The sequence below is a fragment of the Xyrauchen texanus genome, chromosome 13 (assembly GCF_025860055.1).
Source record: "Xyrauchen texanus isolate HMW12.3.18 chromosome 13, RBS_HiC_50CHRs, whole genome shotgun sequence".
Lineage (NCBI taxonomy): Eukaryota > Metazoa > Chordata > Actinopteri > Cypriniformes > Catostomidae > Xyrauchen > Xyrauchen texanus.
The window spans coordinates 9,735,066-9,750,362 of record NC_068288.1 but is presented as its reverse complement, the minus strand read 5'-3'; the positions used below and the strand labels follow the sequence as shown (position 1 = coordinate 9,750,362).

Here is a 15,297-nt window from a genome sequence, read left to right as displayed (position 1 = left end):
AAACAGTCATGGACTAACATATCATCCTCCACTCTGTTCAAAATCAGCGGAAGAGGCTTTGTTTAATATAAATGCTTCAGATGACTGACAGAGTGACATTTTACAAGAATATTTTAGGTTTCAGTGAACCCCTCATGTGGTAAAAGAAAACAACACTGACAACACATACTTAGTTAGCAATTGCTTTTATAAAATAATGGGCCATTCTTTTATTCTATTCTTTTTAGGATGACATTGCAATCATTCACAGGTCATGAACAGCCACTGAACAGTCTAATCAACATGAGAATGATGTGTAAATGCATTGTCATATCAGTCCCCAAATCCTGACCCCATTCAGTATGGGGCCGGCCATGTCCTTTGTCAGTATATATTCTTTATCAGTATAGATAATAACAATTGCGCTTATTACAACTTTAAAACAGGTAAGTTTTATTAACATGAATAAATACATACAGGCAGTTTTTATAAGTAAGTGAAAAAGTTAAAATAATTTTAGTTGGTTCCTGAAAAAATATACTGGAAATTGGAAACAACTATATGCCATATAGCACATGTAGCATGATTGCGAGTGTGATATTTCTTATATACAACAGTTTAATGAACAAGTACATTAAAAAAATTAGGAAAAATTGAGTACAGTCATAAAAACACATTTGTGCCTGAACTACGTTCTTACGCGATGGATCAGAATCTGTCATTGCTGATTCAAACCAAATGATACATCCAAGCCTTCGTTATTAATTCAAAAATGTCACTTCAGAAATAGTATCACAGCTTGTGCTGTTTCTAACAAGTCATTGGATAAACAAGGATGTATGTGTGTGTGTGTGTGAGAGAGAAAGAGAGAGTGAGAGAGAGAGACCGAGTGTGTGTGATCCCCTGTTGCCACACCCAAGCAGAGATGCTGTCAGCTTTCTGAAGATCAGCTTTTTCAGTGGAAAATAGCATCCAAGCGGGAGTATTTCTCCATATTTTGAGGTAGCCGGTGCTCAAGAGTCGATCACTATAGAAACTGCAATGTCCTCCTCCATTTTAAACTGCACCTATTGTGTAATTAATCAGTCTGTTTTGTGTCTCGCCTGTGATGAGCCGTAATGCTGAAGTTGTTCATTTAAAGCCATTTAAAGATATTTCCTAGCTTTAGAAGTGTAGTTTAGACAAGCGATCATGAAGAGCTGTTTTATAGACACTGGCTGATGCGGATTTACTTCAATTCACCTAACTGGCTTATAATACACACAAATATTATATTTTGCCACCACCTGCTGGCTAACATATGTGATTTAAAAAAAAAAAGGACAAACAGTAGCTCTTAACACATATGCACTGCTCTTACACTTAGTTTAGAACTGCACAAACACAAGCGGAGTGATACACACACAGTAAAGTGTCCGAGTGCTGATGGTGTCTCACACACACACACACACACATGTTGGTCTACCTATCATTATGAGGACTTTCCGTAGACATAATGGTTTTTATACTGTACAAACTATAGATTCTATCCTCTAAACCTAACACAACCCCTAAACCTAACCCTCACAGAAAACATTCTGCATTTTTACTTTTTCAATAAAACATTGTTTAGTATGATTTTTAAGCGATTTGAATTATGGGGACACTAGAAATGTCCTCATAAATCACATTTATAGCATAATACCCTTGTAATTACTAATTTGTAACTTACAAAATTGTCCTCGTAAATCACAAAAACACGCGCACACACACACACACACACACACACACACGCAAAGGAGTTAAATATATAACACTAAATGTGAGAAGTTGCAACTGTAAAAATCACAATTTTGATTTGTTGTGTTGGTTTTGTTTATCCGTTTTAATTCCTGTTGGCATGGAAGTGATATTGTCAAAGGATTAATCTAAAAAAATGCACCCATAATTTTAGTTGGGATTCTCAAATCTGGCATAAGGGCTTGCCCTGCTGAGACCTGATAAAAGAGAGAGAGAGAGAGACAAAGAGAGAGAGAGAAATTAACACAAAAGCTGCAATAAAATACATAAATCCAATATACCTTTATAATCTTTGAATAACTAAGAACAATTAGCCCCCTGAAAGAGAGTTATTTTCTCAGTAAAACAGGCCTCAGGATAAAAGCTATAATTTATAGAGCTTGCTTAATTTAACAAATAGAAATAATCTGAATGTACTTGAATACTTCAAACATACTTTAAACTGAAAAAGTGTATCCTAAATGTTCTTTACTGCACAAACACCAGAGGGAAAATTGGGGGAGTGCAAATAAGTAAAGATTTGTGTGTTGGTTACAGTGCATTGTAAACACCGTCATGTCAGGATGATTTGTTGATTTAAAAAGTATTGTCCATATTTTTCTGAATTTTGGATACTGAGTGATTTTGCAACCTTGAATGTCATCATATAATTATTAACATCCCACTGTATTCCTTTATAGTGCTGAATACATGGTTTCTAATAGGACACTAATTCTTTTCATTTCTTTGAATATCTTAAAGAGGGTTGAGGAGGAGTATTGACTGATTTATACTGTTTGTGAAAGATATGGGGGATTTTTGGAATAACTCACCATATTTTTGCCGAATCTCATCATGTCTGATCTTCAACTCTGCTTTTCTGTGGCACAAAAAAACAAGGATATAAATTCCTGCTAAAATAACTCTCACACACACACACACCCTTGAGGTAAGCTGACAATCAGTTCCCATTAAAGTTGTTAAACAGGTTTCTTATGAAACATATTATTCTTCATAACATAAGATCTTTTGTCTGCTTACATCATCTGCATTGTCTGTATATAGTATATATGGATATATAAACCAGTCATAACCATTCAATGAACATTGCCATTATACCTCATCCCTTATACTTATAAGTAGTCTAATATATCTTGTATGAATTATTGGAGGAGAATTTATAGCAGTTTCACAAAGAATCCTTTCATATTACATGATAAAGCAGTAAGTTCTGGTACTCAAATCTGATTGGACTAAAGGTCTTCCAAGAGCACCGATATACAGTCGAACAGCACTGGGACGCGATGATTCATAGTCATAAGTTAATTTGATTTATAGTCAATTTTGATTTTATTCACAGACCATTTCAGGAGATTGCAAATTTACTCCAGTAGGTGGCGACAAATAAGTTATTTTATGCCATGAGCAGGTCATTCAATCATCGAGATTAATTGATCAATTTACGAAGGAAATACTAACGGTTGTATAAAAGCAAGATCACACTCGAAATATCACTCTTGCTTGTGTGATATTGCTTAAATAACAACAGCAGACTGAAGAATTGATAACCATAACTGCATGACAAACTGTTTTATTTGGTTGATCACTCAGTAATTGTAAATATGTGATCCTCATAGTCCCAGTGTTCCTTTACGGATGGTCAGTTGTTTCTTACTTGATAAACCTGAGCAATGATACATGACAAATTGGCCATATAGTAGTGATGTGTCGTTCATGAACGATTCGTTCATTTTGAACGAATCTTTAATATGACTCGGGACTACCGAGTTGTCTCAGAGAGTGATTCGTTCATTTTGTGTTGACCGCGCATGCGCGCAACATCGCATAAGGTACATGAAGTCATAAATGATTAGTTCATCTTTCGCGAGTCTTCGGGTTCGGCCGGGTCCGAAGTCTTTCGTTCTTCCTGTCAGTCCCATAGAGACTATGCTGTCAGTACCGGAAAGAGAAATGATTAGTTCATCTCTTCGGTTTCGAGTCGTTCGTTCTTCAAGTCAGACTCACAAACCCATAGCACTATGCATTTTGCATATTGTGATTTAAGTTATATGGTTACTCTGTGGCTTTATAGTGTCCTTTTCATTCTTATTTATTTTTTATTTATTTTTATTTAATTCCTTTTTGGATAGTTATCCAATTTTTTTAAAGCATTGTTGGCAAAAAATAAACAAACAATAAACATCCAGTCAATATAGTGTGTACAGTGTTGTAATAAGCTATGTTACAAAGATGTAGGTTTCATAGGTTTATTAAATAACTGCATATTTAAGTTACATACTGTGACTTTTCACAAAACAACTCGTAGACTTTTTAGGTGATTTTTATGGACTAAAAACATAGTGAATGGAAAAATGCATGAATACTACATTCTACATTACTACATTCAATGTTATAGAAAAGAATCTTCATGACAGAAATTCACAAATACATATGAAAAAAGATACAATTTGAGACCAGAAACGTAACATGTAACTGTAAAAGTAAAAATCAAATAAAAAACTAACTACAACATGTTTGTAAGAATGATGTGAATTATGAACTAGGTTAAGTATTTAATAGGGCTGTCACGTGACAAAAGAACGAAGGACTCGAAAGATGAACTAATCATTTCTGTCTCTGCATAGTGCTATGGGTTTGTGAGTCTGACTTGAAGAACGAACGACTCGAACCGAAGAGACGAACTAATCATTTCTCTTTCCGGTACTGACAGCATAGTCTCTATGGGACTGACAGGAAGAACGAAAGACTCGGACCCGGCCGAACCCAAACCCGAAGACTCGAGAGTCGAGACTTGAACTAATCATTTATCTTTCCGGATCCGGACCGGTATGCTGCATGTGCATGCAGTCAGTGAGTGCATTGGCTGCTGTGTCACACCACACGGCCCACACACAGACACTGACGAGTCGACATCGACAACTAAGTATTTTTAACGTTTTGAAGTTCGAACCCGATGACACAAGAGGCGGAGAAAAAGGAGGTGAGGTGAACTAACTGCAATAGCTTAAACTTAAGACCCAATTAATAAATTAACATTTCGGTTTCTTATAAATTGGCTTTGGCTGCATTACCCTATAGTTTATTTTTATTTATTTATTTCAAATTGAATCAACATTTTCGTAAGTAGACTACTTGATGTTTTGGGCTATTTAACATGACATTTAATTATATTCTGCTGAAATGAACGAAATGAACGAAATGACTCGAAAAAAGATTCGTTCATTTTGCTGAACGAGACTCAAAGATCCGAGTCAGTAAAATGATCCGAACTTCCCACCACTACCATATAGAGCACAAGAAAATGGCCTCATACTATCAGCAAGTCATTCCAGTGTATGAATCTAGATCTCAAATGTAAAATACTAGCCTAGATCATTACCAATAAACAGAATGGGAGTTTATTACAGTGCAGTGGTCTCCATTTTGAGTATTCCAATAAAAAATGCTCACCTTTCCTCTTGTTTTGTTTTCATCTTGTCTGTCTGCCGGTTCATCCTGTTCTCAAATCGAGCAGATCTGTGAAAGAAGTTGTTTCCCAGATTGAAAAAATTAGTTGACAACTTTAAGGCCCTTGAAAGCAGATTTTGCATGTTTTCTCCTTTTAATAATCTTTGGATCTTGTATTCTCTTTCTTAATTCCGTAAACCTCTTTACTCTTACAGAGAAGCAAGTTTTGATCAAAGTTCACATTTGGAATTAAAGGTAAACCACGGAATTCTGGGCTCTCTGTCGATATCTGTAGTTCAAACATAAAACTGCAAGTTACATGAGGCGGAACTTAATTTATTTTTAGCTGTGTCAGTTCTGTGTCGGGACTGCTATTCCATAGGGTAATACAGTATATTAGTAACGATAACTGTACCATGAGCATCGAGGTTGTTAATCAATGGTATGTGCTTCTGTTGAAGCCGTCAGTCTGTGATTTGAACTTTTTGTTTATTTTTTTTATTTTGTTTAAAAGTGAAATTCCTGGCAAAGATCTACACTAAATACAGTCCTAAAAGGGAAAATTCTCCAATCACAATATCCCGGCAAACAAACTGCTGCAAAAGAGCCCATCAGCAACCGCACACTCCCATAACGTACTGCAATATGACGAAGTTCGAGTGACCGAAACATTGCTTAATACATTTTGATACTTTTTTGCTAGCCGGGATAGTGTGCCGGATTTTTTCCATTTCGTTGACTTTGCTGAAGCTTGTGTCCTACGCAATCGGTTAATCATTTATTGATTATATTTAACAATTTGAAATAAAAAGTTGTATATTTTTCCATAATTTCTTATTTTGATTTTATTTGCATTCACAATGCTTCATGGGATTGTAGTCCATTCCCTCATTTAGAACGTTAAGTACACAGTCTTGTACTAGGACCTTCTTTGTTTATAGACATGATGCTTATGACTCAGGGTTTAGCAAGAACCCAGTATCGAACAATTATTTTTATAATGGTAGTTTGAGGGTGTGACCTATTTGTTATATGTTATGAAAGTTCAACAAATCTTAGACTTACCCAATGTTCTCACACTTGCAGCAACAGCAGATACACACCAAAATGCCAATGATGAGGAGTGCACCAGCCACTGACAATGTAATGATCAAAATCTGGAAGTTCACTGAATTTCATAAAAGAAAGAAATGGTGTCAAATCTCTACAACGATACCAAGGATGTACAGTACCTGTTCATATGGTTGGAAATGGGAATCGTAAGGAATTTAATCATTCTGGTTTCGATGCTGATTTCTCTTGACGCTTCCGCTTCCTTAACGGTTCCATTAACAATTCTTTTAGTACTTTTGAGGAAGAAATACATTCGATACATTAAGTATATTTTCACATAATTATTTTTGGAAATAAGAAATGTAATTCTTACTGGATTTACTGCCCTTAGTAGCCTAATGATGATTTGATATTTTAACAGAACAGCTTCTTGCAAATGGTGTGTTTATTTTATATAAATATAATCGCTCTCTCACCGATGTGGGCTCTTGTGTTCTCTTCAAATGACCAATGAGCTTTTTATTTTACCGAAGAACTGACAAGACGTCAAGCTGATCTAAATGTTTTCATTGCACTCAGCTGCATATCATCACAAACGCTGATTGTAATCCATAGTGATTCTGTCACAAAGTGTTTTTCCTGCGTTTTTCTCCTACACTAAAATTACTAATGAAATCAGAAAGCGGAGAAACAACAGTCTGTTGTAATTACTTTACTCACTGGCTATGTTTATATGCACTAATTTTCTTCAATCCGAAAAAATTAAATCCGATTGCAGTTTCCAAATGTACTGTTTATATGTCCCCTAAACTTTGCAATCCAACACAAATATTTGTTTACAGGTGCATTACATGTATTCTGAACAAAATTCTGCGCATGTGAAGAGCGTCAGTCGTTGCCCGTTCTGAAGAAGCGGAGAAAGGATGAGAAAATGAGAATGGCACCAAAGTCAGTAACTAGAGTTTTTGCTTTGTTAATATATCTAAAAAATGCCAGAAAAGCTTATGTTACTTACACTACTCAGCAAACTAAGAATCAGAAGCAGCATCTAATACCCTGTCTGACTTAACCATGCAATTGCCACATGCCCATTCCTCCTCCAATTTAACCACAGACATGTCTGGATGCAAGTACGAAGTAAAGACAGGTGGTTAAGAATTGTCCTTAAAAGAGTTTACAGATGTGGAATGTAAACAAAATAATGGAAACTTTAAGCAACATCTGAGGGCGGCAGAACAGAACATCGTTCAAGAAAAAAAGTTAGGCTATTCAAAACAGCAAGAGAAGGGATGCTTGGGGACCAAATTGGCCCGGTTGCTAGGGAGGGTAGAGTCACATGGGGTAACCTCCTCGTGGACACGATTAGTGGTTCTCGCTCTCGATAAGGGCATGTGGTAAGTTGTGCGTGGATCGCAGAGAGTAGCATGAAGCCTCCACATGCTGTGAGCCTCTGCGGTGTCATGGAAAACAAGCCACGTGATAAGATGCGCAGATTGACGGCCTCAGAAACAGAGGCAACTGAGACTTGTACTTGTTCCATGAGGACCTACTAAGTAATGGGAATTGGGCATTCCAAATTGGGAGAAAAAGGGGATAAAAAAAGAAGGGATGCTTGCAGTGTTCAATAACTGATAGAAGATGAGTTTTACCCTTGTATGATATAAACCGTCTAAAACCTAGGTATTATTATTAATAGGCTAACGATATTTTTATATAGTTTTTTTCAAAGCCTATAATCATGTGTAATTCAACAAATTTGGAGGATGTTTAGGCTATTTACTGTTCACTTTGCATCATGTCTTGTAAGACATATTCCAAAATGTACTTTCCTAATCTGTCACGTACGATCCACTGTCACTATGGCAAAAAAGAAACACTTTAGAAATGATGGTTTCTATGTAAAGAAGTGAGTCGCATACACGCAATGGAACACAGAACGCCATAACCGCACCTGCTGCTTAAAGTCCATATTAAACAATGTTTTTTTTTGTGTACTGCAGAATATTCAGTGTGAGCCCACATACCCTTAATAATGCATTTTGTCAATGCTTTGTATGAATTAGGTTCCTGCAAAAAGTCTCATGTATAAACATAATTCGCACCACTGCTCTGCGCATGAGCACAAGGTATTTTAGAAAATGATTCAGAAAGTAGTCGGATTCAAATGTTTACATGGTTAATATTTTATTTTAGGTCTACATCACCCCCTTCAATCTGATGGAAATGTATTTAAGATCTAGCTCAATTGGATCATTTTTGTGTTTACATAAAGGTTTTTCAATCCGATTGAACCATCAATTGGATTATAAACGGATTATTTGACTGCATGTAAACATGGCTACTGAAAGCTTCACGTGGGTATACGTGTTCTATGGCAAGCCTCGAGCAGATAAATATACAATCACACACTTTCACGTCCTAAATCACTCTTTTACAATTGTTTATGCTCACGCGGTACTCCTGATTCAAAAGAATCGACTTATAAGAGTAATTTGTATGGGAATTGGACTACACTCGATTGCACTGTATGTTTTAAGCCTGGTGTTGAGTCCTCATTGGCAGAAGAATGAGAAGAATGCATGTTCGAGAATCATTCATGGAACCAAAAGTCCTGAAAAGCATTCCGTTCTGGTATTCTTTATTTTTTATTTAAAAAAGGGAACGGGTTTTGAATAAGAACAGGTTCTTGGTTCCCAACCATACATATAGTACCATAATATTGATCAAGTACAGTACTTACTGTTAACTAATGATAGAATCATGGAAATGCAGGGAAAGCAGGTACAATCTGACAGTAATTATTTTGGACATCCTTTGGGGTGTTTTTTTTTCTTTAAACATATTTTTCACATTTTCATATGTGAATGAGAGGTTGAGAAATGCTGAAAGAGACAAAAATCTAAATAGGAAAGTAAGTGAGAAAAATCTTAAAAACATGAAAAAATTCTTACTTGAGCAAAGGCCCCAGCGAGCTTCATTCAGTGGGCAGAGGGACTGAGGGGGCAGGATAGTTTTGGCAGGGTATGTCATACACTTTTTAGTTTGGATACACCACAGACACTAAAAACAGATTGAAAACAAAGATTGTTATATGGATGAATCCAGTTAAAGGAGATTCAAAGCTCAAGAATTTTTCTCCCCCTCAATTTTAGGGCAAATTTGCAGATGGCAGCCCAACAATGAAGTTGACATTAATGACGTCTGTAGTTATGAGTCAACACAGGATTGGAAAGGATAACACAATGGACTGATACATGTCTGGAACTTTGAGAACACCTGTGTGTGTGTGTGTGTGTGTGTGTGTGCGTGCGTGCGTGTTTGTGTGTGTGTGTGGTATGTAAATGCTTGTCTTTAAGCATCTCAACAAACTGAATGTCAATGTCCCACATCTGCGTCATTTGGCATTCTACTGTCTAGCTAATGAAATACAAACAAGGGCAAAGTTTTACACTTATGGTTAAAGGTTTGTTCAATTCCCTAAAAGTAATAGCAAGCGCCACTATTTCAAAGGATGACTTGAGTCCAGATGGCCTTCCTCATTTTTGCCTTAACTATGACAGACTTTGTAGAGTAAATGGCTGATGAAAGTATTTAGAAGTGAAGGCACAGGCTGTTCCAGGAAAGCATGTGAAGAGCTGCACACATTCACAACAGCCCAAACCTGTTCCACGGGTAAGGTAGATGACAATCTGATAAGTGTTAAAAAAAAAAAAAGAAAAGAATCCTGGCAATCCAGCTTCCCATTGTGTACTACATTGTGTCTTCTAACTATTTTCTTTCTTTTTCCTTCTGATCTCATGTTTCCCCCTGTTTTAGGTCTTAGCTCTCAGGTCAACACTGTTATTTCTTCATGCCTCCTTTAGATCAGACAGGTGAGTGAACACAGAGTACATAAAACAGGCCAGTCCGTTTTGAGGGCTGGTAGTGGATAAAAATAATTAGGACAATCTCTAAAACCACAGACAGAGAGAGACTCACATTCACATCTGACAAGCATTCTTGACAGCTTGTGCTATTCTTGCTCTCACAGCCTAGAGAGTTAAGAACAGAGAGAACACATTAGTTAAGGTTTATTCTTAATGTACATTTAAGACAGGAAGGTCTAAAAACTACTGAAATCAGGCACCTGTGATCATTTTAAGCAAAATATACCTTAGGACAGACATCGCATGAAGTCAACAGAAAAAGACAAATCAGGTCAGGTAAAGAAAGTTAGATATAAACTGCAATTGGTTAGTGTCTGAAGGTCTGATTCTGTGTTTGCATATTTTTAAATTATTATTATATTAATTATTAACAATTATTAAATCTAAATTCTCTTGTTGGCTTTAGAAATTGATTGAGGATACAATATAGTCTATAAATATATATTGTCTTACTTGGAGGTGGTGCTGTAGTCTGTGCCATCGTTGAGCTCAGACCAAACAGAAGTAGGACGAGAGGAATAAAACTCATGTTGTCTTCTTATAAGTTATTACTCAAGGAAGATCGTCCGCTGGTAGTCTCCCTAAAGAACACCAAAAGTCCAATAATAGATGTAATTATTGTAATAATTTTCTAAGCAAACATCTCCCTTTTAAAAGTCAGCGAAGGTGAGATTTCATCCAACCAGGCAGTTGAGACTGCGTAGTTTCCCCTTTGTCCCGCAAAACTGGAATTACTGGACTAAATTACAGTCCATACACGCGAAGGCGTGGCTCATAAATATTAATTAAGTCCTGTTGACGTGAAGTTTATAGCCTCAAATGGTGAAGGCGTTGCTCCTGAATATTAATTAGTGCTGACGTTGCGTTGACAGCTTCCAATGGCAAGTCTTGCTTATGATTATAAAGCAACAAATCTTCACTATAGTAGGATTCATGTTTTTTTTTCCCCGAGAGACTCTATCAGGCCAAGACCCTATCACAATCATGATTTCAGTAGGCATGAGATTTTCATTTCTTTAACCTTTTTTATTTTTATTTTGAACTTGATACATTTGACAAGTTAATTTAGTTTTACCGATATTTTATCAAATCCACAGGTACTTTTTGTGTTCATTTATAAATAAATGGCGTCCTCTAGTGGTTGATTGATATAACACATTCCATCACGAGAAATTGTGACAATTTTCAAACAGCGAAACAGTCTACTAGACACTCGTTACACAAATGAAACCACTACCTGCGATAAATTACAATAATTTATTAAATACATTTGTAAAGCCAGTTACAAAAGAAACATTTGTTTTTCCATCTTTCAATATTTTATCAAGCACAATTATTCTATTTGTGAGCATTATTTATTGTATTATAACAATGATAATGATGAAATGACATTCAGGCCTTGTACTGGCTGCCAGCAGCTGAGCAAGTACCCCATTGTGAATGTGTGAGAGAGACAGAACAAACCGTGCTGTGTGTGTGCATGTTAAATATTGATCTTTGTGTGTGAATGTATGTGTGTGTGTATAAGAGTGTGCGTATGTCTATGATCATATATGTGTTTGTATGTATATATTTGAGGCCTATATATATTAGCACCTGAGTGCTGAAGCTGATGAACTAGGCTGTAGCAAGGTATTCTGGAGCCCCTTTCCTATAAAAAAAATAAATAAAAAAAAATAAATTACGTTTTAATTTGTTGTGGGGTCCCCTTGGACCTGTGGGCCCCTAGAATCGTTACCACATTTCACCCCACTCGCTGCAGCCCTGCTGATGAATGTGAGGTTATAGACAACTGCGATAGAATTTGACAAGCCACCTCCTTTAAATACACACAAGCACACCCAGAAACACAAACACACACCTATTGTTGCACTCTGTTTCAAAACACAATCGCATGAAACACATCCATCTTTTCCTCTGATTCTTGTTCCTTCACAGTGCTCACACAATTAAAAAGTGTTGGCAGAGGCTGCCCTTTAAAGCTGATCAGAGTGCAGTTTTGTTTTTGTCCTTTAATGGTTAAAGAAATAATTCACCCAGAAATTAAATTTCTCAATTTTAAGTTATTATTATTTATTTTTTTACTATGAAGTCTCCTCACAGTCCAGTAGGTAGCGATATGCACAAAGAATTCGAATCACCAAAAACAACCAAAGGAGAAGGTGAAAGTTAAAGTGGAGATTGATCGTAAAAAAGGACTTTATATTGAATATTCAACTGTTTCTCCCCTTATCATATCGCTTCTGAAAATATAGATTTAACCGCTGGATTTTAAATTTTAAATTGTGGGTGAACTCTCCCTTTAAGAATAGCATGGTAAAAAGGTGGAATGATTTGAGATCAGAATGAAAGGGCAACTCCTGATACTTTTTTCTCCAAATAATATCTATAACATTGTAATAGCATATAAATACACCAAACCCTCACCCCTTCTCAAACAACCTTAATAAATATAACAATAACAATATAGTAATAGAAATACCCATACACATAAACTCTGTATCCATCATATTCATCATTATCATCCTGAATCCTCCATTATGACCCCACCACCCCCCTCAATTACTTGCATTACACTGACAAATCTAGTTGCATATAAAACAGCAAAATTACACATACTGTTGCAGGTTTATACTCACATTTAATAAAACATAACTGGACTCATTGTTGATAGAGAGTCAGTGGATGATGTTTCATTTCAATATGAGATGTTATCAGAAGTTTATGGTGAGGTTTGCTGGGGAGTTCTGGTGAATCGGTCCAAGGCCGATGATTTGAGATTAGCTTCTTGTTGACCAAGATTTCACAGTCCAGTAACAGGTCTATAAATGTATGTTTAAGATTTAAATGCTTCTGAAGCACTTAACATTTTTCCTAAAATCAAAAACCAACTTGACATTTTTTTGCATTAATCCTGACATGACACTGATCTATGAGGAACAGGCTCTAATCAAATGAGCTGCTTTTATCAACTGAACACTATCAGTGTAGTGTTACACAATTAATGTCACGCACACGATAGTGAAAGTACAAAAACATGCCAATTGAATCTTGACTGTTGCAAGATTAATAATCCTTGTTAAGCGGTGGGCCTCTTTTAATTGTTTGCATTGGGCAGGCATACCTGGGACTATTTTATATAATACTCGATAACCATTTGATCCCTGCAATAGGGTGCAAACGTGCCAAGGACTTGTTTTTCCTCTAACATAGTAAGTCACTTGCTCTGGCTGGGTTTGCCTTTGTGTAATGGAACAGATTAAGTTATACAAGGTTTTTATCACTGGCAAAAACAAAAAACTAAAAGAAAATGTAAATACACAGTTTTAGACATATTAGCATATGCATGTACAGTATAGACTCTTTTTAAATAGACATTTAATACAAAATAGGATGTTTGTTATGTTGAAAATGTGAAATGTCACATATCACTGACTGATCACACTGTGAATTTGGCGACAGGAGGTCAAAAGTTCTGTTTTTGAAATCGGTCTGTGCTTACCACAATTCAAACCACTGCCCCACAGTGGCCGAAGCTGGAAGTGTTGTTGAACCCATGCACACATTTGAACTCGTTTCTGGGTAAAGTGTCCACAGGGTGGCCCCAAAAGCAAGTTGTATTATTTGTTGTAAATGATCCAATACAATGAACCAGAATGCATATTTTATTAACCCTACTCCCTAACCCAAATCCCAACCCTAAACCTAACTATTAATGGAGTAAAAATGTCATTTTACAGTGAAAATGCAACCTCAGAATCACGTTCACCATTGCTAATGGAAACTTGATTACATCCTGGTTTCCATGGGACCAAAACCAGTGTCTCGGAGATTGCTTGCACAAAACACTATCAGTAGCGGCACAGGAAAAGGTAAACACATTTCAATCAATGCACAATTTTCTGATGGGGTGGCGCTTGTCTGTAATTCCGAAAAATGGGGTTGATTTCAGGATTTCAGGGAAGCAACATATTGATTTCCTGTGTGATCATGTTGCATGTAATGAAAAGCCAAATGGAGAACAGACAAGAAAACAAATAGGTTTGGTCATCAGTTAAGGTGCTGGCAGTGAGGGGACAGAACAGTGAGTAGGCTGTCGTATTGTTGTGCTTTGAAGAGAAAAAATTATTACAAAATAAACTATGTGATGTGCTGTTGAACATAGGACAGATAAGAGTTTTTCAGCAGTTAAATTGTCGGAGAGGTGATGTCTCTAGTTCCTCTGTGCTCTCTCACTCTCTTTCTCTTATGATACAGGTCAGAGGTTTACTCCACTGTCATCACACTCATCTTGCTGGACGCTTTGATCTCATCGGTTGGTTTCGATCACCTCATCCAGGCGCTGCTGTTGCTGGTGACTGACATGATACTGCAGCGCTTTTTGACGATCATGTTGATATACGCCTTCATGATTTTAGTCATTTCACCCACCTTAAAGCACACAACAAAACACACTGGTTAACCCCTAGTTGAAAGGTTAAGAGTGTAATTTCTCTGCCATTAGCAACACTACATGAAATAAATAAAGTGAATAAAGATAAACTTTGATGTTGGATTGACAAAGCCTGCCCTGAAACATTAAACCGTTTTAAAAGCTTGAAATTTGAAGCTTGTTTCATCTGGTTAATCCTTGGGAGCAATTTCCAAACGCCTGAAAGTACCACATTCATCTGTACAAACAATAGTACGCAAGTATAAACACCATGGACCAGGTAGCCATCATACTGCTCAGGAAGGAGATGCATTCGGTCTCCTAGAGAAGAACGTAGTTTGGTGTGAAAAGTGCAAATCAATCCCAGAACAACAGCAAAGGACCTTGTGAAGATGCTGGAGGAAACAGGTAGACAAGTATCTATATCCACAGTAAAAAGAGTCATATATCAACATAACATGAAAGGCTGCTCAGCAAGGAAGAAGCCACTGCTCTAAAACCACCATAAAAAAGCCAGACTACAGTTTGCAAGTGCACATAGGGACAAAGATGTCTAGAGGACATTTCTTTTTGGAGAAATGTCCTCTGATCTGATGAAACAAAAATTGAACTGTTTGGCCATAATGACCATCATTATGTTTGGAGGAAAAAGGGTGAGGCTTGCAAGCCGAAGAACACAAA

At 36.6% G+C, this 15,297-nt stretch overlaps 2 protein-coding genes across 2 annotated transcripts in view; both read right to left on the bottom strand.

Annotated features, from left to right (window-relative positions):
- Nucleotides 1–180: 180 nt before the first annotated feature.
- On the bottom strand, nt 181–10,919 carry LOC127654251 (pituitary tumor-transforming gene 1 protein-interacting protein-like). Its single transcript, XM_052141362.1, has 7 exons — nt 10,638–10,919; nt 10,237–10,289; nt 9,210–9,318; nt 6,271–6,373; nt 5,209–5,274; nt 2,571–2,617; nt 181–1,955 (listed from the first exon to the last, which is right to left on the bottom strand). The coding sequence occupies exons 1-7, from the start codon at nt 10,711–10,713 to the stop codon at nt 1,909–1,911; spliced, it is 501 nt and encodes a 166-aa protein (XP_051997322.1). The 5' UTR covers nt 10,714–10,919; the 3' UTR covers nt 181–1,908.
- A 2,977-nt stretch (nt 10,920–13,896) lies between these two features.
- Nucleotides 13,897–15,297, bottom strand: part of myo10l1 (myosin X, like 1) — a 98,944-nt gene continuing 97,543 nt past the window's right edge. The window contains exon 40 of the mRNA XM_052141214.1: nt 13,897–14,615. Within this exon, the coding sequence (XP_051997174.1) occupies nt 14,511–14,615 (105 nt within the window). The 3' untranslated portion in view covers nt 13,897–14,510. The remainder of the gene's footprint in view (nt 14,616–15,297) is intronic.